At 55.4% G+C, this 22,819-nt stretch overlaps 1 protein-coding gene across 2 annotated transcripts in view; it reads right to left on the minus strand.

Annotated features, from left to right (window-relative positions):
* Window positions 1-3,501: 3,501 nt before the first annotated feature.
* TRIM8 (tripartite motif containing 8) overlaps window positions 3,502-22,819 on the minus strand; it is a 54,889-nt gene continuing 35,571 nt past the window's right edge. The window contains exons 1-6 of one of the 2 annotated variants that reach the window (XM_045025895.1): window positions 18,070-18,270; window positions 12,619-12,714; window positions 11,180-11,413; window positions 9,793-9,824; window positions 8,547-8,662; window positions 3,502-4,982 (exon numbers count right to left, since the gene is read on the minus strand). In XM_045025895.1, the coding sequence (XP_044881830.1) occupies window positions 4,372-4,982; window positions 8,547-8,662; window positions 9,793-9,824; window positions 11,180-11,413; window positions 12,619-12,714; window positions 18,070-18,141 (1,161 nt within the window). In that variant the 5' untranslated portion in view covers window positions 18,142-18,270 and the 3' untranslated portion in view covers window positions 3,502-4,371. Of the gene's footprint in view, window positions 4,983-8,546; window positions 8,663-9,792; window positions 9,825-11,179; window positions 11,414-12,618; window positions 12,715-18,069; window positions 18,271-22,819 lie in introns of those variants that run through there. The other variant, XM_045025894.1, reaches the window with a different exon arrangement.

Consider the following 22,819-nt stretch of genomic DNA (forward strand, 5'->3'; position numbering starts at 1 on the left):
CTGTAGCAAATCCACAGTGGCTTACAACATCCTGGGGGGTCTCTGTGCTGTACCCCACGATCACTCAGAATGTCAGGGAAAAAATATCTCCTCCGAACGCACAGGACTGTACAGGTTGTGCTAAAAGAGAACTCCCATGAGCTGTTTTCAGTACAGGGCCTATGACACGGAGCTCAGCAGTGCTGATTGCAGCCAGCAGAGGGCAGCGGAGCCCAGACACACTGGGCAACGTACTGCAATACAAACGCTCATTTTAGTTTCTTAGCATTAGCTATTTGGTTAGTGAGGGCTGCGAAGCTGCTCCTTTAAACCCCCCCTCCCCCCGAGTTTTGGACCCGCGCCCTGTTCAGCCTGGCTGATGAGGCTTCCAAGAGGCCTCATGATGCGTCCCTAACCCACAGGCTGGCAATCAACGCTTGCCGAGGACACCAGCCGTATGGGGCAGGTTGCATGACAAACACTTTGCAGCTGCCAGAGGCAAACTGCCTGCAGCCGGGCGCCTTCTGGTCCCTATGTGGCAATGCCATTGCCCGGGCGTCTCAGCCCAGCTCCGGAGACGCGCCCAACACCTGAGCGACAGATGTTGGAGGGAAGGACGGTGGGCGAGGACAGAGCAATGACATACCGGGGCAGGGGGGAGGGAGGAAATCTAGGACCAGGCCCTGCTGCCATCAAAGCCAAAGGCTCAAGTCCCAGCTGACTTCAAACAGCAACGAGGACGAGCCTCCCCTGCACAACAGGACTAGTGCCTGCTCCAACCTGATAGGAATGAAACAGCAATTGAGGTGTCCTCCCCTCCCCCTTCCCAGGACAGCAGCTCCCGCTCATGGGAACACCGTGGTGGGGGAAAGGAAAGGCTCCTCGTTCAGTGCCTCCATCCCGGTGTAAACAGACGTGCTGAGCTGAGCAAAGCAAGGACTGGACCCTCCGTAGCCGATTCAGACAAGGCCTTAAGCGCCTGCTTCGCTGTAAGCCCTTCCCCTGGGATCCCATATGTAAGTGCTTCGCTGGATCGGGGCCGAAATGAGGAACTACCACTGCACTTCGGCTCACACCCCCCGGTCTGCGGAGCGGGGAGCTGCGCCGCGGCCCGCTGGGACATCCCGCGAGAACCCAGCGGCTCGATCTGTCTCTCGTCAAAGCCAACAAGGGTACGTCTACACTGCCATAACCCCCCACGGCACTGGGTCTCTGAGCCTGGGTCAACTGAGTCGGCTGGATCCCAGGCTCGGAGACCCAGCCCCTTGGGTCCTTCATTGCAGCGTAGACAGACACTGAGAGTTTAGCCATTGGGTCCAGTGGATAATGCAATGGGCTGGGACTCAGGAGACCTGGGTTCTATCCCTGGCTCTCTGGTGCCCTTGGGCAAATCGGTTCCCTTCCCACCCTTCTTGAGTATTTGGGATACGAGTTCTTCCGGGCAGGGGCTGACTCTCACTAAGGGTCTGTACAGCGTTGAACACAACCGGGCCTGGTCTTGCCAGGGGCCCTCTCGGCGCTGCTGTAATAGACAGAGCTACTTCTGTAGGAGCATGGGAGCAGGCCCAGCTCTCTGAGCGCCAGTCCTCCGCTAAGCCACGCCAGCCTGCGAACCTTGGCCTCTTGGGAACCAGAGGAAGAGGAGAAAGGGGGAGGAAGGAGCCAGAGGTGGGGACACGCTGAACCCCATGTCTACCTGTTCAAATGCAACAGGAAAGAGAAGAATGCAAACCCCGGTGGGATCTGATCCCTTTGTACGATGTCTTGCCCTGGTACACTCATGCCTACGCAGCCCCTGCGTGAGGGTCTTTCTGCACCCCATGCGCCTGTCAGTAGCCAGTGGGGAGGAGCAGCAGCGCGTCACGTTTTCACACGGCAGGTCGGGAAAAAAAGACAGCAGCCGCAGTTCCTGTTCCTGTGACCGCCCGGGAGACGGCGCGGACTGAGGGCCGTGCACAGGCAGCGGGGCCCAAATGGGACCTCCAGGTCCAAACACACCCAGGCGCTGACTGGTTCTGTTTGCGCCAGAGCAGCCAATGCCCAGACCCTGGGTTCTGCAGCGCTAGCCTAGACCGTGCCTGCCTCTTCTCCCCAGCACGCAGCCCTCCGCCAGCTAACAGGGAGGGCGCATGGGAAGCTGTCACCCGTTCAGGAACCACAAATGTTCCTGGACCTCACAAGCTCCCTCCCACTCTCTGGTGTCTGAAGCCAAAACATCAGCCGAGCTCAACGAAAACGTTCCTCCAGGAAGGAGTCTGGTGTCCCGACCGGGGCCAGGCCAGATGCCACTAACGCCCATGTAAGTCAAGAGCGAAGTCAACGGCCCTAAACCCACAGTCACCAGCTCAGAGCCGAGCCAGATTTCACCAGCTGCACGTCCCCACTTGCTTCCGCAGCAAAAAGGGGGAGTTCGGTGGTTTGTGGAAGTCAACGCGAATTAGAGCTCGTCTCAACGGCTCCCTCTGATCCGCCCTCACAGCTTCCAGGTCGGCTGGCCTAAGTACGGGCTACGCTATAAAAAGCAGAGACGTGAAACGCCCACCCATCCCTGGGACCGATTAGTTGGCCACAGCCGGGAGTGCAATCCAGCCCCCGATGTGCCCGGGGCGGCTCTGAACTGTATCCATACTGGGTTCACTGCTACTTGATAAAGGCAGGCAGATCCTTACACACACTGTAGTCAACAAGATTTCACTCTAGGTCCTCGGGATGGCAATCTCCATCCTGTCCCCATCCCCCAATAAACCTTGCTTGGTCACAGCTTTTAGAACGTTACAGCCCAATTATGGCTCTCCCCGGGGGACTGGTTTATATTGACAAGAAAATGGGTCTGATTCGGCTCTCGCGCTCCGTCAGCGAGAATCAGGAGTAATTACATTTTACGTCACTGGGTAGAACCAGCATGACGGCCCGGTTCCGCATGCACTTATTACCTGGAGTAACCCCTGCCAGGTGGTCACGTACTCCTCCCAGAGTGAATGTGAAACGCTCCCAGATCAGAACAAGGGAAGGCACCTGCTCAGCACCCAACGGCAGTCAAATCAACAGGACTGAAGCATGCGTTAGAATGTTCTGCTGAATTAGGAGCAAAAGGCTGACGCAAGGGGGCTGAATCGCTGCTCCCTCCAGCACAAATGAAGAGCGACTCTGCTCCAGTCAATGGATTTACACCACGGCAAAACTGGCGTAAGATGAGAGGAGAATCAGGTAAAGCGTGCAAAGCAACGGAGAAGCAGGCCAACCGCAACGATCCAAGGCACTGAGCCAGTGCCGAATCGGGCCCCTTGATTTTAAAAGGGTTCCTCCAGATTTACACCAGCGCGAGTGGCCCAAAGCCGGCGTGTGTTCCCCCAACCCGGGCACTGCTCATTAGGTCATTTCCAACACCTGAATTAAAGAGACAAACCCACCTAACCGGAGAATATTTTTTAAAATGAAGTCACAGCCTTCTTTTGGAGCAGAGATGGGTCCCTGTTCCCGGGGGGGGCGAAGGGGAGGCAGGAGGGGGAGCAAAGCGAGGCATTTGCACTAAGTGATCACATTTATTTGAATATTTTTTTTGTGTTCTAAAATTGGTTACAGAATAAATACCTGTGCCTTATAGCAGGAAGTCCACTTTTTTTTTTTATACAAAGTGCTTGTTACAGGAAGTTGCATCAGCGATACACGGGAAGGGGCGTGTGCAACTTGGCGACGCTTCCCCCCCGGAAACTAAAACAGAAATATTTTTTCTTATTTATTCTTTTTTTTTTTTTTAAGTTTCTTTTCCCTTTTTTTTGTTTGTTTTTGTTTGTTTGTGCATTAAATCTCCTGCCATTGTGTATTTACAAATCTTCGAAAGAAGGAAAAAAAAATGCCAGGATGCATGATAAGTGGCCTTTCCACACACACACACACACGAAAAGATAAGCCTTGTTTTAAAAAAAAACAAACCCAAAAATCTACAAGTATCGTTTCTTACTGAATCAATGATAGAATTTTTTTTTTTTAAGGGAAGGAAAAAATAAGAATTAAGCGCAAAGCAAAAAGAACCCACAGACACTGAAATAGAAAAAGAGCCACCGTCCCTCTAAGTTTTCCAAACCAGGAAGTAGCAAGTACGTGTGAAATTCGAAACCGGGTGTCTGATTGAAAAACCTCATTCATTTCTTTTCGTTAATTTCATCCTCATCTTTTTCCAGCGAAGGGAGGAATTTTGAAAACATTAAATTAAAAACCAATATTTAAAAAAAAAAAAAAAAAAAAAAAGAGAGAGAGATGAGAGAAAAGAGCCTCCCAAATTCCGAAGAGGTGGGAAGGCAGAAAATTGGATGCGATTTAAAAAGAAAGCAAGAAAACTGGATTTTTAGCTCCGAATGTGTAATTAACAACACTCTATGGGGAGTCTGATGGTTAACTGGTGACGTAGTGTTTGGTGGAAGGTTGGCCGTAGACTCTATAGAAATCCTGCCGCCCGTGCTGCTGGGATGCGTCAATCCATTCCCTCACGGCAAGTCCGGGAAGCGACTGAGGAACAGCCGGAGCAGGGGGGAGCGGGTGGGAGTACTCCTGCGAAGAGACTGTCCAGGGGAAGTGGCCCGACCTGGGGTAGGGCTGGTGCCCGCTGTGGTTGGACACCGAGGAACAGTAACAGTTATCCACTGAACACACCAGGATCTTGCGCCCGCCGTACTGGGAGAGCACAGACTGCTGAGATGACGTGCTATTGGGATAGTGAGACGGGTTGAAGACCGAACCAGAGTGGACTGGCTGCGGGCCACTGGGCAGTCCGACAATGTGCTGCGTGGAGGTACAAGGCACCATGGGCTGTGCGGACTGGCCCTCGCCAGCGGAAGCCCCCTGGCTCATATACTGGCTAGCCACAGTCCCGGACGATGGCTCTAGGAAGCTGCCTTCGGGGAAGGCCGCGGAGTGCTTGCGTTTCTCCGCTCCAGAGTTGCTGACGCTAGGGCACGGGTACATGGGGATGCTCTGTAGGAATGGGACCGGGGTGCTGAATGGACCTGGATGGGGAGAGAGAAAAGACAAACGGCCAGATCAGAAACCGCCGCTGGAGTTCAGGAGCCAGAGGGGAAAACTAACAACGGCTCAGAGAAACGACAAGCCCATAGACGCCAACTCCGTGGCTGGAGCACCCAGGGAGAAAAAAAAAAGTGGGTGCTCAGCACCCACCAGCCACCCGCCGATCAGCTGTTTGGCAGGCCCCGCTGACCAGCTCCTCCCCCTCAGCACCTCCCCCCTGCCAATCAGCTGTTCGGGGGGCCCCACTGATTGGCTCCACGCCCTTCCCCCAGTGCCTCCCCCCTGCCGCCAATCAGCTGTTCAGCAGCGGGCGGGAGGTGCTGAGGAGGAGGGGGACGAGTGGGGGTGGGAGGAGGCAGGGCAGAGCTGCAGCTGTGGGGAGGGGAGCACAGCGCCTCCTAGGGCATTGGTGCGGTACTGACTTGGAAGAGAGAGCACCCCCTACTGAATCACAACTAGCTCTTCTGGCAGCATCGAATAGCCCTTGGTGGTCTCCCAACCACTTCTAGCCTGGCCCATCGTCAGTGGGTGACGCTTTACACACGGCACCGCTGGCATGCAACTGCTTCTGGGGTGGAGGCAAGCAGCCAGGCAGATCAGTTAACATTCGGCAACGAGGCAGAGAGGAGATTTTGGCCCCGGACACGTGGGCAAACGGCAACTTCCAGGAAATACTCCAGAGGATCTTAATTGTTGCTCATGCTGAGCCTTGGGTTTGCAGGTCTCACCCAACCAAGAAGCCGTCAGGAAATTGGCTTCGGAAGGATGAGCCAATCCAATTAGCGTCAAGGCCTTTCGGGGGAGACCTATCAGGCCATCCTGTCTCCCACTCTAAGCGAGTGGGAAGAGGCAACCCCCACCCCATCTGCTCTCCTGAACCAGCCCACTAGGACCTGCAGACTCCTGTCGGTACCAGTCCCTCCCTGTGGGCAGGAGCTCGCCAGGATGCTCTCCATCCTGCACAGACCGCAATGACTCAATCTGGGAAGCAGGCAAGAGCCCAGCGAACAGGGGGGCTGCAGAAATGATCCGAGAGGCAGGCGCTGACATTCCCGCTGTAACGCCCCAGCTCGCGTTCCGAGAGAGCAGGCAACAGACGCTCACCGGGGCTGTCTGACTTCCTCTCCCGCTACTGCAGAGTCAGTTCCACCCCGCTCTCCCAGCAGTCCCTTCTCCCTGCAGCCCTGCCCGGGGCGTCGCGGCCACGTGCCAGAGAGGGCGGGCACTGGAACCGGACCCCTACAATCACCCCACTCGTCCAGAGGGAGGGAGCTGGAATCCGCACCCTCGGCAACCATCCAAGGAGAAGGGATGGAATTTGCCCCATGCACCGAGGGCCCACAGGGAAGGAGGAGCTGGAAGCTGGTTTCAGAGCCATGGTCAAAGCTGTAATTACAGGGCCATGGTCCAGTTCCAGCCCTCCCGAAGCCCGTTCCCAGCACCAGAGCTGCATGGATGTCGGCCAGCGTACAAGGCGAACCCCGGCTGGGTCTCTTGGAAGTGCAGGGCTCCGTACACCAGCCAAACATTACCTCACCCTCCTTGCCGAGCAGCTGCTGGCTAGGGCCGCTCTGCATTAGTAGTGCAGCCATTTGGCAGGGCCGAGGAGCAAGAGGAGGCAGTGGGGGAGAACAAGAACCACAGAGCCTGGAGAAGCCAGATCTGGGACTAGCTCCGTCACCCCAGCGTGTGAAGCAGCTCTGCCGTCCCAGGCCATGATTTCAGGAGACCCTGCCTGGTGGCGATGCTAGCCACCACGGGCTGTTAATTATCCTGGGAACTAGAGGGAGCCATGGGGTTTGTCTGTGTCTGGCAGCCTCAATACAGAATCCCATCTACATCCATTAGAGAGGATTTCTGCCTCCTCTTTACTTAAAGGGGCACAACAGCAGATGTTCTGAGTAACACCATTGATTCCAGAGCCATTTGCAGGAGAAGAATCAGACTCCGATTTCTACCTTGTAACAGGGAGCCAAGTTCTAGTTGCCCGCGCGGACCTGCAGGCCTCTTGCTAACAGAGGCAGAGTTATGTCTGCTGACTCACCTTGGCAGCCAGACCAGGTGGGCCCTATTAGTTCCAACCCAGGGCAATGAAAGGAGACAAAGGGAACTCAGGACAGGGATAAAGGAGTCCTGCAGGGACAAACTCTAAGGACAGCTGGTTGAGGTTTCTTTTGTTGTCATTTAAGTTAATGCTAAAGGCAAATGGCAGGAAGGTGCCCAGATACCATGGTGATGGGAACCAGAGATAGACAGAGGTAAATTTGGCCCAGATCCTGTGTGTGTTCTGTGATTGGAACAGGGTGGGAAAGTCACCTGCCTGCATAGCCATTTTCTGTCACTATTTTGGGAGAGCCGGGATACTAATTAAAAAGACTAGCATCTATTTAAAAGAATTCACTCCAGTCCCCTTTTGTATTGGCTTCTGAGCAGCCTTCAAGAGACTGTGCATTTTACTGGCACAAATGTTTGCAGAAAGCAAACCTGAAATTCACCCGGGCGCATGCGCAGCAGTTGTGCGTGGGCACCTGGCCGCCTCTTTTGATTTCTAAACCTGCTCGGCCGTCAGGGTGTGCCCGGGGAAGCTGGCACAGCCAGCATCTGTGCACAGCATTTCAGGCCAGGAAGTCGCACGTGAGCAGCTCTGATCACCACTGCCCAATCCTCCATCCTCCCACATGCCTTCCCGCCAGACTGTTCGTTGTCCTCCTTGCTGGGTTAACTCTACGTGAGCCTGGAAGATCCTTGGGCCGGGTGAAGCCCCAGAGGTGCCCAGGGCACTATATATACACAACAAACGACGCCATAACCAATGGAAATGGCATGTAGGGAGGGAGAATGCAGTTATCCAACCGGGCCAGGGCACTGGCGCTATCACCCGTCCTGGGAAAAGGGCCCAGGGATCCTTAATGATTGCTTCAACCAGAACTCTTTCCTCCCAGTGATCAGCTCATAGTCCCAGGACAACCTGCACTGGAGGCTAGTTCCGCAAGTTGCCTGGTGCCTGCAGCAGACCCAGGGAAGGGCAGGAGAGCGGCAGGGGATGTTTCCTGATGGGTCTGCCATCCTTGCAGACACACAACATACAGAGGGCCGTTTCCTGCATGTAAACCCCCTTCACGCACAAAGGGCCGGACCCTGATCACGGTCACATTGGCATCAATCCGGAGCAAAGCCACTGGAGTTCCTGTGGCTTTACTGCAGCGACACAGAGCTCAGAGGTCACAAAGGGGTTCTGGGCTGATTTAAACCTTCATGCAATTAACACACAAGCACTGGTGCATTCAATCCCCTGCACATTTTTAGCCTGGGGAGCTGCCCTGTTTCCTTTGGTAACCCTGGACATGCAGAGCGATGGTTTGTCAGCACCAGCGAAGAGCGGATCGACTCCAGCCCTGGGCTAACCCTGCTGACCTCAGAGCAATGACACCGGGCTGGGGGGGAGGAGAGATCCGGCTTCCTCTCTCCCCGGATGCCACCGGCATCTCGCTCTCAGGGCGCAGAGCGCTGCGTGACAAGGCCAGTGGTTCAGGGGGATGCCTCACCTTCCAGCAGCTTCCTCAGCTGCTTCTCCTTCTTGGCGATCTCGTTCAGGAAGAGCTTGGAGTTGAGGTGGCCGATCTTGGGAGGCGGCAGGCTGCCGCCCGTGCAGTTCTGGGTCCTTGATGAACCGGCAAGGAGAGCAAAAGGACTCATTAAAAGCGTCGAGCTTCCCCTCCTCTCCCCTCACCCCACCCACGCTCTGCCCGGCTCCCATCTCTCCCCAAGCCTTTCCCAGAGGCCGACAGCTGCCGAACATCTGCCAGGCAGCCTCATCTGTAATTAGCTGCGCTTCAGCCAGGGACGGAAAGGCCTTTACATCAGCCAGTCCCTCTCCTGGGCGCCATTTCCTGGGGCTTTGGCCAGCCTAGTTTTAAAAGGGCCCCGTGGTGAGACGCCCCCGTAGCCGGACATGGCACAGGCAAGGTGCTCCTGGTATCTAGCCTGCATTTCCTTTCCATTCAGCCCATTGGCCCCAGGCAGATCCCAGGGTACCATCCGACACTGGCCCCCTCCCTTCTGGGGGTCTTATGCCCTGCGATCACGGCCCCCCGTTCCCAGCTCTTTTAATCTCTCCTCCCAAATCAGTCCGTGGCTCTCCTCGGAGCTGCCCTTCGGCGGGAGGCGAATGCATCTGTCAGGGCCCTTCCCAGGCCTGGCCATGTCACAACAGGGCGTGGACGTCCTCGGGGTGCCCTGCGTGCGTCTCTGCAGCCAGCAAGTAGGCGAGGGCCAGGCTGGAGAGACCAAGAGGCGCACACTGCAGGGGTGGCGACGGCGAGTCCTCGCAGTGCCGGTAGTTAGGCCCAGGGATGGATCCACTGAGCTAACGGGGCCGCGTCTTGCACTCACTCCCGTCTGACCGGGGCTCGCTCTTCTGGGAGAGCGTGTGACTTTTCTCCCCACCTTCCTGCCCACCCCAGATAACGGCTCCGGATCATACAACCACCAGGCTTTCTACTGCCACAGCGCTTCTCCGCTGAAGCACTCTGCACGTGGCAATGCCTCAAACCTCCCAAACCCCTGGGGGGGGAATTCTTAGCTCCATTTTTCAGAGGGGAGAAACTGAGGCACAAGGCAGGGCAGTGACTTGCCCAACAGCGCTCAGTGAGAGACGGGCCTAGAAGCCACGTCACGCGAGGCTCGGCCCTGTGTCTAAGCCACGCTCCGTAGCCCTGCAACACAGCCTGACAATGCCTCCGATCCCACCCTTGCTCGAGAACACGAGTTGCCAAGAGACTGGCTTCTTACCTGTCCATTAAGATTTTCACGGACTTGGTATTCTACGAGGGAAAGGAGAAACCCTGGTCAGTGGCTGCTGTGTATCGTCTCCGCTGTGTCCCGATGCACCTCTCCCGGGACCTGCAGCCCCCCCGCACCCCACTCGCTCCAGGCCCGGCTCTCTCCTGAGCAGAGATCATGCCAAATTGCCGCAGGGGGGCGTGAGATGCGGATAAGTCACCCGCCGGGAGCTGGGACGGGACAGAGTCGCCTGGCACCGGTGTTACAGTTCAGGAGGAGGCTCTGCAGGGCTGAACGGCTAACGCAGCACTGCCCACCCCCCAGCTAGCTTCACCGCCACTCCCCAGAACAGCAGCCTTCGGATTCACCTCTGGGAAGGGATCTGGGGCCCTGGCCTTCCCCACTGGCTGTGTTTGCAACTGGCCCCAGCGCTCCCCTCGATCAGGGCGTAAATTCCTGCTCATCAGCTGGATTCGGCCCGAGATTTTCCCAGCTCCCTTTAAAGCCTCTTTACTAAGGAAGCCAGCACAGGCGGCAGCAGCTCAGGGGTTGATCATCCGCCTTAAAGGAGCAGAGCTGTCACAGGAGATTACCACCAGGGGAGGGTGAGGTGAAGGGAGGGGAGATACTGGCCCCCAGCCACTCCCCCCACCCCAGCTTTGAGGCCGGGAAGGGCCCCTTAATCGGTCGGAATCCACCCGGGGAGCGAGGTGAGGCAGAGGGATCGAGCCGCTTCGTGCACCAGCTCAATCGGGCTTTGGGTGGGAGGCCCTAAAACCCGCCCAGGCTCAGGAAGGTGGGAGATCCTGAGCGTCCCCCTTTTCTGTTTAGAGATGATCCACTCGATGTCCCCCCCATCCCCGACCCCTAACTCTGCTGTGAGACGTGGACTTTGTTCCTGGCCCATCCCCATGGGCCATGACCCACTGCCAGCCTATCCCAGGAGAAACCAGCTAATCCACAGCAAGGACGGGGCAGCGTCCCGGCTTCCAGCCGAACAAACGGGCCGGGGGGCTGGAAAAGCTACTCCGGCCACCGGGAGCCAAACAGACTCTTGAGAGGAGCCGATCCTGCCTTGTCCCTGGCCAGAAGCCCCCTCCCCTACGGCGCTCCACCTCCTCTTCCAGGCTGGGAGCTGGGGGTATCGACGGCGTGGGGAGAGCCGGCGCGGGGGAATCACAAGGTGACTCTGCTCCCAGCCCATCACTAAACTCGAGTGTCTTTGTTCTGGGGGCACGATGGGGGGGTACGTTCAGGCCAGGGAGCCTGACAAAGTAGTTCCTGCCCCAAGATGTCCCCCACCCCTCCCCTACTCTGTTAGAATCCAGCCACCAGCCCCGTTATCCCAGGGGCTCCCCCTCTGCCCTCCCCTGGCCAGGGGGCCCCCTCCCGGCACCTTCATGAAGTTGATGTCCTCGGTCTTGTCGAACATGACCTGGACGGAGCTGAGCAGCTTCTTGGCCTCCTGCATGCGCTCGTTGAGGTGCAGCACCTGGGCCGCGTTCTCGTTGCAGAACTTGGCCTGGGCCTTTTCCAGGATCTCCATGGTCTTGCGCAGGTCCTCGTCCAGGAGCTGGTGCATCTTCTCGTACTGCAGGCGCACCTCGTCCTTCAGCTGGCTCACCTTCTCCTGCCGGGGGGGGAGGAGAGCGCGGCCAGGGTCAGCGCCCGCCACGCCCGCTCGCTCGCTGCAGAGCCCTGCCCACCGCCCTCGCCGAGGGAGGGAGGGACGGGGACAGGGCCTGCTAGTGCTTTGCCGACATCCCCGGCCTGCCCCCCGCTCCCCACCACCTGCCTCTTGACAGGCCGGCCCTTCGGCTTTGCCTCAGCCCGTTCACCAAGATAGTCAGGGCTGTGGAGGCATTTACAGGAGGGAACAGTGTGGCTCTGAGGGTCAGGACGCCTGGGTTCCATTCCTGGCTCGGGGGTGGGGGGATTGGCAGGGCGAGCTCAGGAGTGATCACAGTGGATTAATCAGTGTCGCCCACCCAGGCCTAGCTTCTAACAACCCCGAGAACAGCCTTTCCCTACCTCTGCCCCACCCTGCACTAACTCCATCCAGAAGCCAACGCGACCTGCAGCCTCTGCCGTGCCTGGGAAGGCCCGTGATGGGTGGAGGAGCAGTTCCAGGGCCATCTGCCAGCTGGACCGTCCCTGGCCGTGCAGCTGAGCAGCCCGGGAAACGCAGAGGTCCCAGGGCAGTGTGGAGGCTCAAGGCCTCTGCTGGGATAGCAAATTCCCTCCAGATCCAAGCAGATCGCCTGGGGTGTACGGGCCTCAACTCCGCCCCAGAGCAACCAACTCCGCCAGCGAGGGGAACTGTCTCCAGGGCCCGTTCAGGCCTTGGTTCCTCAGCCGAGCCTGCCCGCTGAGGGGCCAGATCCCTCCGCGATCACCGGCTTGAGACACCCCCCCCCCCCGTCAGTTTCACCCACAAAGCTTTGCTGACGTGGGTTGGGCCGGAGCCAGCGAGCTAGAGCTGAAAGGCTCCACGTGCCCCATGCTCTGCCTGAGCCCCCCGGGGGGGTGACCTGCCATGCCATGGGGCCATCAAGAGAAGGGGGGCAGACACTACAGATTTTCCCCTATGCAAAATATTAACCTCAGTCTCCCGGGTGACTGCCCTGGCCCCAAGCAGAGAGTTAACTCCATGCCGGCTGGACCTCTGTCCCCCTAACCCCAGCACGCCCAGCACCACCGAGCCGCAGGCGCCTCGAGGATGGAAAGCGAAGCCCGGCAGCCCCCGGCGTGGGAGGACTGGCTCATGCCCTGCTGCCGTGAGACCCTGCCTTGGTTGAAGAGCGCGGGCACAAGGGAGGGAAAAGCACCAGCTACCTCGACCAGCCGCTTGTCCGACTCCAGCTTGTAGAGCTGCTCCTCAATGTCCTGCTCCCGCTCCTCCAGGCGGTCCTGCTGCTTCATCAGCATCTTCTGCAAGAGAACAGGGGGCAAGCGGCCGTTAGGCACTGGGGCGAGTCGCACGGGCACACGAGGGAGGAGAGACGCAAGCGGGATCAACGTTACACAACATCAACGGGGCAGCTGAGGTGGTGTGCCGGGTCAACCGTTCAGGGGTCTGAAATTCCCCAGAGCAGCCTGATCTACAAGGTCCCACCCTAAGCACCCCTCTCCAGCTAGCAGGCAGCATCCGTCCCTGATTCGCAGCCTCTCTTAGTGCCAGTCTCTGCCTGGTTGGCTTTTTGGGGGTAGCAATGACGATGGGGAGGGTCTTACAGAGCAAGAGAGACGTCCCCGCCTCCACCCTCACGGGGGACTTTATATTGGTTCTTTCTTGGTGGCTTTCGTGAGCTGTTAAGGAAACTCCTCTAGGCTGAAAGCCTGTTTGTGCCTGGAAACCACCTCGGAACAGCCGTCCTGAGGGTTGGGTCTGAAAGGTCAGCGTTCCCTCTCCACGCAGCGGGCCTGGCCACTGTGGGGTCTGACCCGTTTCTGTCTAGGACCCTGCATTTCGGCTCCCCGCTACGAGCGACACTGCCCAGCCCTGTCAGAGGGACAATGACCATCACAATTACCCCAGCGGGCCGACACTGACTGGGTTTGGTGGGGCAGACGCTCTGACACCCCAGCAGGAGGAGGTCTGGGGTTCCGGCTGGCCTGGAGGAAACAGCACACCGTTATAAACTGAGGGAGGAGCTGCTGGCTCCACTCACAGCTGCCTCCACTGAATACGCAAAGATATCTCTCCACTGTCCCTCCAAGACCTTCGGAGAATCATAGGGCTGCAGTGCATTCCCGGGGTCTCCCATACGAGTCCCCGTTGCCACAGCTGCTTCCTATAGGACCACCAGGTTTGGCTGTGTTGACGCAATTGGAAGGGGCTACCAAAAGTAACAGCGTAAACAAGACGAATGGAGAAAAAAGTGCATCCCATCTGCTCCCCATCCATTCTCCTCCCTCTGTCCCATGTAGCCCCACTTCCCCGTTTCCCAGGGACAGGGTTTGTGTCTAAGCAACCAAGTAAAGAACCAGGGAATAGTAATACTGGCAATAAATTTAACAGGCTGGCTGAGCATGTTGTAGCCCTCTCTAATGGCTGGTAAGGATAAGAACCTACTACACCAGCAGCTGATGGAGTTACTCCTTTAGCTCTACAGGTAGAAGCCGATGCATAGGTACGGAAGTTAGCAAGTTCAATCCCCGCTCATGACTCTCAGTACAGGGTGTTACCTATATGTGGATCTTACTACTACTGAGTTACACTTCTAAAGGCCTTTCCCTACATGCGAGGATCCCAAAGTGCTGTGTAAAAGAAAGGTTACTTTCATTCGATACACTAGGAACTGAGGCAAAGAGAGATATCCCAGGTCACAGAGCGAGGCAGTAGAAGAATTGGGAACAAGCCCCAGATCTCTTGACCTCCAGTCCAAATCCCTATATCCCCCGATTCTTTTAGGGGTGATGACAGAAGGAAATATTTATAGTATCCCCTCGCCGATCTGCGTGAAATGTGCAGGGTATAGGAACAAGGCGGTATCCCTTTTAATAGCTTGTGAGCCCTCTAGTGACACACTCACTGTGTTCTGTGCTGTAGACGCTGCCAGAAACCAGTCAGAACAGCCGTGTGTCTGTCCCTAGGCCTCACGTGTTCGTGTATGTTTAGTAAACATGGTTATTTGGGACCCAGCTGTGGTTCCTTCACATTGTTTCTGTTGTGTAAAGAGCGAAATACACAACAAGATGGGCGATAGGAAGGTAATGCAGATAAACAGCGTTTCAGATGCGTCCCAAAAGATGGGAGAAGGTGACCTCATTTCTGATACACGTGTTTTTTCTGGATAACAAAGATTCAGCTAAACCAAGCTTGCGAAATCCTACTCCCACCACGAGGAGGTTTTTTGGCTGGGGGAGTGAAATATCATGATACGTTTTCCAGGCTGATCACCGTCAAGGTGGAATCTGTGGCTGGGCTGGTACATTTCCCCGTTGATTAAAACCGGGGGTTCAGGCTCCTCCGGCAAGAGAGGAAGCTCTGGCGGCAGCGCACTTGGAGAGAAGGTCCGTCCTTGAGAATTTAGGGCTGAGAGAGGAAAGATCATTTTAAAAGCTGCCCCGCAAGCAACTTCTATTTTCTAACAGGGGGAATCTTGTTCTGGGAAGAGGACAGTGTATTTTCCAGCTTCAGCCAGATGGAAGAGACACACACGCCCACGCCCTAAAAGACAGAATAAATTAGAAATCCAAAAATGGCTACGACCATATGAGTCATCTGCTAAACAGCTTGGCTCGGAGGCCGGGCATCCCTGCCAGAAGGCAAGCGAAGAGCCACTGGTATAGGATCAGCGCCGGGCAACTCCAGTTGCTACGTCAGGGGCGCCCTGCCCGTAACACACACACACACACACACACATTCTCAGACATTTGCCCTTAATTCGTCCTGCATTAATCCCATCAGAAAAAGCCGCTGGGCTCCTAACACCGAGGCAGAAGGGAGGGGTCGCTGGGAAACTAACCGGTTGGACACGGCACAGCAACGGGGACATGGAGGGAAATGGCAGCAAAGACCAATTTTGAGGGGATTATTGCTAATATAAACCAGCGCTCAGGGATTTATAATCAAGTAATTAATTCCTGGTCTAAGCAGGGGGAGGGAGGGCGGGAGAGAGGTGGTGGACGGAGCTGCCATGATTAACTGCACCACAGGGAGAGGCTGAAGCCTTCAACTTAATTCGTAAGCAAGAATTTGGAGCCTCCTCGTTTCTTGTTTTTTTGAAGGTCTGGGGCACCGGCAGCCTCATTAACACTTGGGTAAGTCGGGCACTAGTAGACGAGTGGGCCCTCGGGTTTCTTCGCCTCCAGCCTCGGTCCCTTCAAGAGATACTGACGGGTCAAAGTGGCCCTGAATCTCGGCTCTGGATCAAACCGGCAGCCCCCCGCGGGTCTGTAGGCAGCCCCCACTCTGCTCTCCTGGGTGGGGCGGGACATGAGGACCTGAGGGGGAAACTGACTCGCAGCACTAGTGAGCCTGACTAGATGCGCAATGAACAGGAAGGGGGGGGTGTGCATCAGGAACAGCAGAAACACCCTAAAAATGTGGGGGGGTGCCCCCCTTTCACCCCCCCTTCTCCCTGAGCCCCCGCTCCCCATTCCCCGAGGCCCCACCCCGCCCCTTCTTCCCCCGAGGCCCTGCCCCCCGCCTCTTTCCCCCAAGAACCCCCCTGCTCGTTCCTCTCCACCCCCTCCCGCCATCGCTTGCTCTTACGGCCATGCCCTTCCCATTTTAAAAGTGGGGAGACCATGGCTCCCTGGTCCCCCCCGTTCTGGTGCCCCGGTGTGTGTGTGTCTCTAGGTGGTTGTAAGAAACTGGTGTTGGAGGCTGTGGGTGTACGTACACACACACACACTCTTACAGCATTATTGATATTTACATTGCAGTAGCACTGATTGGCCACCAGGGAGAGCAGGGCCCTGCTGTGTTAGGTGCTGTACATACGCAGAGAGCGCCCCCGCCCTGAAGAACTCACCATCTCAACAGACAAGGCCACGTGGGAAGGGAAGCGGAGGTACAGGGAGGGGACGTGACCTGCCTACGGTCAGACGTGTCAGTGGTGGAGCTGGGAACAGAGCCCCAGTCCCCTGACGGTGCGATACACTGGGCTTCGCTGCCCCCATCACTCCCCTCTACTGGGTGGAATAAGAACTCCCCCCTTCTGTGTCAGGCCTTGAAAAAGCCCAAGTACTATTACTAACCACACAGGAGGCAACAGGACGGTGTGAGGCACCAGCTACGATTGATCCTGGCTCCCCAGTGTAGCAGTGTCCGCGACCCAGTCTACCACGGCTCAGTCTGGGTCAGACCTCTCCCTCCTCCTGCAAACCACAGAGCCATGCAGCTCTGGAGCCTGCGAGGGCCTGTTCCTTGGAGCCTGCATTGAGCGGTTTTTAAGGTCAGGCTTGACAAAGCCCTGGCTGGGGTGATTTAGTTGGGATTGGTCCTGCTTTGAGCAGGGGGTGGGACTAGATACCTCCTGAGGTCCCTTCCAACCCTGAGATTCTATGATTCTATGAGTGCAGCTTGGCCAGACCCCAGGGTAAAGCCCCCTAGGTTTGGACAGGCAGACCAGTAAGCTGTGACCTATCCCAAGACAAATCAAGAGGACGTGCGTTTAACCACAGAGCGACTTTGGATCAGAGCCCCGGTGAAGGCCTGCTCAGGAGTCAGGGTCACTCTTCTGGATGTAAAGGCCTCCAAGGCGTTTACACTTCGGAAGGCAATAGCTGGCGTTTCCCCACATGGCCATGGACTGATGGGAAAGTTACGAGCGGCAGCTCAGTCCTTTAGCCGCGTTAACCAGAACCGTATTCTGCACTGCCCAAGGCACACACAGATCCCTGCTCAGCCTCCCTGCTTGGACTCATTCGCACTGTACCAAAGAGCGCCACCGACCAGCGTCACCCAGGGGACTCCAAGACTTCCAAGAAAACAGCTCCATCCTGATGCTTGCTTACTGCCAGCCACATCGATGGCTCCCACTCCACACCCAGAACAAGCGCCCGACTATTGGGAAGAACTGGGAATCGCCACAAAAGGAGATGGGGGTTTCCAGCAGGGTCCATTTCAAAGCTGGAATGCATGTGGGCATTTCTTTCCTAAACAACACGGCCCGCCTGGAGCGGCATATCTCACAGCGGACATCAGGCATTGACAAGCTGTCTGAGTCCCCCAGTCCCATGCCAGGCAACCAACGGTTGCCACTGACATAAGCCAACTATCTTCATCAAATGCAAGATCTGTCCAAAGGACCCTGATGATTTTTGTGGGTCACTTCTTCCCTGATGACTGGTCCTGGTTCTCCTCAATCAACAGGCAGGGAACCAGCCAGAGAGCTGGCCCCTTCTGCATCTGCTCACAAGGTTATCTCACTGCTTGAAAAGATTTCTTTGCCTTTGGGATACCCTTGGGAAGTCAGATCTAACCATGAATCACCACTGTTCAAGCCAGGAGTTGACAAAATTTGCCATGTCCCCAGCTTCCCCTCAGAGGAAAAAAATCACTTCTCAGGGACGTCCCAGAAAGCCGAGCGCTTCATGAAACCTCTACAAAAAGCCACTACTGCCTCTGCAGCAGAAAGGCAGCCATGGAAACAGGAGCGACGCAAGCTTCTCTGGAACGCTAAAGAACCCCCAGGACAATCTCCGGCACAGCTCCTGCTTGCATGCCCGTTCCGATCCTCGGCCTCCAGCTGCACACCGCGTAACCCGGGCCGTTCCCACGGCCGTACAACGGCGCAGCAGCCTGATGAAAAGCCTTTCGTGAGGCCATCATACCAGCCTGTCAGAGCAAGGAAGGAAGTGGAAGGCCCCATTCAATTCTCCTTCAGTGGCCCATGTAACGGACATTCTGTAACAAGACACGCATCACGCTGCAAAGAACTCAGACATGACACCCGGCCTCCAGCCACGCAGCAAGAGGAATACGTTGTTGAGGGGGACGTCTCTCCACAACCAAAGCCCCTAACTCCGACGACTCCTGAGAGTCCAGAACCCTGTAGATCTCCGTGGTGACTGATCAACGTGGCCTGGTCATCGACTCTGTGGGGACAGTAGGGGTGTTTTTTTTTAAATATAAAAGTAGTGGGTGAAATCCTGGCTCCATGGAACTCAATGGGAGCTTTGCCACTGGTGTCAATACATCTAGGTTCCTAGCAAGGAGTAATTAAACCAGAGTTCAGTCGTCTGATTGCTGGTGAGTTTAAATGTGGGAGCGGTGCAGTGCCATTAGCAATCCATTCCAGGAAGGCCCACCCAGACCTCGTGCAGCACAGGTTGGGTTTCTCACGCTGCAGGCAACTGACCCATGAAGCTCCGGGGGCTGTGTCCGCTCAGCAGCCTCGATGCAGAATCCCCTTCACATTCCCCGCTCCTGAGCCCTGGTTCTTCTCCCGCACTCCAGCTCCATCATAAGCGTCCACACACATCCTGCAGCAGGCCTCCCGGAGCCTGTGGGAAAAATTCCCGCTGACCTCAACGGGACTCTCCATCTCAACGTGAGAAGGGGGCCCGGAGCAGGTCTACTGGCTCACAGCTGTTAGCACTGTGCAGCAATGCAAAAGATCTGGTTTCGATTCTCAGCCCAAGCCTCTGGAAAGGCCAGACCAACACCCTAAGCACTTAGTGTCTCTCCTGTCCTGTGGCAGCTCTTTTAACTATTTAACTGCAATCTATCTATACCTCCTTTCAACCCTTCCACGCAGTGCTGCCAACTCTCCTGATTCCACCACAAGCCCCACAATACGTGGTGTTTCATCTAAAGCCCCAGCTCCTGGAATCCTGTGATTACATGAGAATCTCTGCTCGCTTGCTTGCTTGAAGTTCCCAGGCCTCACCGGTGCAGAGAAAAGCTGGAAAATGTGTCAGAAGTATGATCTAAAGACTCAGACACCAGAAGACCAATAAAAGAACCTGACATTTATGATGGTTTGATATAGCTCATGATTCAGAAGCCAATCTCTGATTTGGGGGGGTCCTGACTCATGATTTTGAATGCTTGAGGGCACAATGGGATAAGAGGTATTTGCACCCACAGCAACTAGTTCCAATAATAAAAAATATAGGCAGAAACCACCCCTTGCTGTATTGATGAGAGCCATTTCCTTTCTCTGTAGTATGGACTGAGTTCTTTAGGTATTTTGAAAAGGAAAATATATCCCTTCCCTCTCCCCATGACTTCCTCCCAAACAGGTATTTCTAAATTCAGCAGCGTTCACCACTTAACGAGTGATCCCCCCAAGATTTGCAGCAAAGTCTCACAGTTCATGCCTGACCTTCCTGTTGGGATAACCTGAGCCCCTTTGCATCTGTTTGATGTCTGGATATCTGTTTGCATTTCCCAAAGTCTAAGAAACCTTACGCCCTCTCTCTGAGGAATGGGATGGTGCAGCCATTTGCTGGGATGGCAGCTGACCAATTTATTCCATTTAAAAAACATAAGAACAAAAACTCAACCCTTATCCTTAAAAAGCAATACCCCACCCCCAGTTTACACTGCCCCACAACGTGAATTTTGAGGAACAAAAAGTACAAGAGATAAAATGAAGATTATTAATTTCCTTTTTGTTTCAGGGTAAAGAGTTGGGGTTGGTTTTTTTTTAAATTTAAGTCTTCCCCTGTGGTGTTGTAAACCCAAGTACAAGGACATGAAGCTAGTAGCCTATGAAAACAAAAAGTGAAACTGCCCAGAAACACTGAGAGAAACTGACTGGTCCAGTTTCACCGCTGCAGCCAAGTGAAATGCAAAAAGAGAATCAACCGCATCAATGGTGAAAAGTGGATCTGTTTGTTTAGACTCTTTGAGGCTTAGTAATTCACGGTGCTGTCAGTAACACAGGGAAGGAGTCTTATTTTATATGCAAATTCTGACAATGTCTTATTAATAAATAACGTTACTAGCCCCAGAAATCCCCACAAGTAAGGAGATGCTGCCCTAACACTGAACACAGTCCGAGTCCTGCAAGGTGCTGGAGGAGTTGGGTGCTGAGCACATAGGAAGCAGGGTGCTCAGCGCCTGGCAGGACTGGCCCCCACTGTGCGGAGTCTATTGTTCGCTCGGTGCATAGTTACCACAGCAGTAACTGGTTCCTTAGCAGCCGGCGATACACTGGTTCACAGGCGGAAAGCGGAAGCGGTTCCACCATCGGAGCACAATGGATTTCTGAATGGAGGGAAATACTGTTTTACTTCCTCCGAGTAGCCTGCCAGTGGGGACCCCAAATGAATCGGAGCCTGGGCTGAGTGGACGTACTACAACCCCCAGCAGCACAGCACTCCCCACCTGCCTGTTCTATTAGTGTCACACATCATCCCCCCCAAAAAAGCAGCTGTATGGTTAGCTTTGATCCAACCGTGACAAGGGAAGGATGGGCTCATGCTCTGCAAGGCCACAAACACCAAGCTGTTATTAAAGGTAACTGGAGGAAAGAAAACCCAGGTTAATTATCAGAGGATCTATGTTGGTCTGGGCTGGGTGAACACCTGGGAATGTTTATTCGGGTTAGTGGTGTTCAGGTCCCCTGCGATCATGAACAAGAGCGAAATTTTGTTTGCGGGAAGTGCAAGGATCCTAAGCGCTAAGGACCCTGTGATGGCTTGACAAAGCCCTGGCTGGGATGATTTAGTTGGGGATTGGTCCTGCTTTGAGCAGGGGGTTGGACTAGATACCTCCTGAGGTCCCTTCCAACCCTGAGAGTCTATGATTCTAAGTCACCACCAGCAGCTTGCAAGCAGCTCCCAGGCGGAGCTCCACTGACGGAAACCGATCGCCGGGTCGTTCAGACCGACGGATACACTGGTAAGGGTCGAGGCCTGGGAGCGGGGAACTGGCGAGCTGGAAGGAGAGGCTGCACTTGCTGCGGAAACAGCTCATTCTAATTGCAGGGCACAAGCGTGGAGGAGGCTCGGCACTTCCTGAAAAGCAGGCCCCTTTCAGGGCACGTCTACACTGCGACAAAGAACACCCCACGGTAGTGAGGCTCAGCACCTGCCAACTGACTTGGGCTCGCATCAGAGGGCTAAACATCGCCGTGTTGACGTTCCTGCTTGGGCTGGAGCGTGGGACCCGAGACCCATCCACCCCTTGCCAGGTTTCAGAGCCCGAGCTCCAGACTGAGCCCAAACGTCTACACTGCTACTTTTAGTGCCATAGCACGAGCCTCGCAAGCCCCCGTCAGTGACCCGGGTTCTGAGACTCGCTTTCACGGGTTTCTTGCAGCGTAGATGGACCCTGTGATGTCTCAAATCGGGCACCCCAAAAACAGAGGGACCTTAAAGCGCTAATCCGCTTTGAAAATTTCAGCTAAACTCTCTAGCTACACATGTCCAGAGCACAGTGAGCGCACGGGAGCTGGAACCTTGCAAAGGTGCCAAGGGGAGTTAGGTGCGCAAATCTCACTGATCTTTTTATAGGATTTGCCTATAAAAATTCCAGCCATCATTACACACACACACACACACACCCCTCTTCCACACACATACACACGATCACGGCCCCATGGTGCTGGGCACAATACAAGGTGTTCTAGGTAAAGAGAGCAAGGCAGGACTGTTATCTGCATTTGTCAGATGGGAACTGAGGGCCAGAGACACTCAAATGACTCATCCAAGGTCACAGAGGAAGCTCATAGCAGTACTGGAAGGAATTGAACCAGAGTCTCCCATAGCTAGGCGAATGCCCTAACTACTAGGCCATACTTTCTGCAGCTGGCCACTTGTACACAGTGTTTCTACCCAATCCGTTCGACAGTGATCCTGCGACTGTCCTACTTTTAAGCGTTGAACAGTGCTGAGCCCTGGTCAGCGCTTAGCAGATAATAATCAATACCCCCGGCAGCACCCCCCAGCCCCGCCGGGAAGCCGCCATCGCTAACCCCAGGCAACAGCCCAGTCTGCGGTAGTTCGGTGTCTGAGCTGCACCCACAGCAGAAGCTGAAAACGATGTACTCAAATCCTGCTCTCATGGAAGTCAATGGCCAAGCTCCTATGGAATTCTATGGGAGTGGGTCCCACCCCAGGCCGTCCTTGGAAAGCTGCTTTTTCCTGCTCTCTGGATCACAGGAGCGAGAATTCCCGTGCACGCCCTTTCCCTTGAAAACAAAGGGGATCAGCCTCCTAGCAGCGAGCCTTTCCGTGCTTTTGCAGCTACCCAGACTAAATTCAAACTGGCAAGTGAATCTGCCACACGATCCACCCCAGTGAAGCTCCCTCCCCCAGCAGCTCAGCTGATGGCAAGAACCAAAAAGCTTTGCCTGGCTGAGGTTCTTCCATGGCACCTCTTGCTGAGATCTCTGCGTCGCATCAGACGCAGACCAGTGACCATCAGTGAGAAGGGGGTTCTGTCCGTCTCCAAAGTCCTTACTAACAGACCCCAGCGATCACTAAAGCAGCATTTTAAACCTTTACATTTCGCTGCACACTGGTTCTGCCCTTCCTTGACATTTTTGCTCCTCCGTTGAGCTCGGGGCAGTGCACAATCAGAGGAGCCCCCGTTTCTTTTTGGCTCTAGTGAGTTTCGCTCACTAGTTCT

The sequence above is a fragment of the Mauremys mutica genome, chromosome 7 (assembly GCF_020497125.1).
Source record: "Mauremys mutica isolate MM-2020 ecotype Southern chromosome 7, ASM2049712v1, whole genome shotgun sequence".
Lineage (NCBI taxonomy): Eukaryota > Metazoa > Chordata > Testudines > Geoemydidae > Mauremys > Mauremys mutica.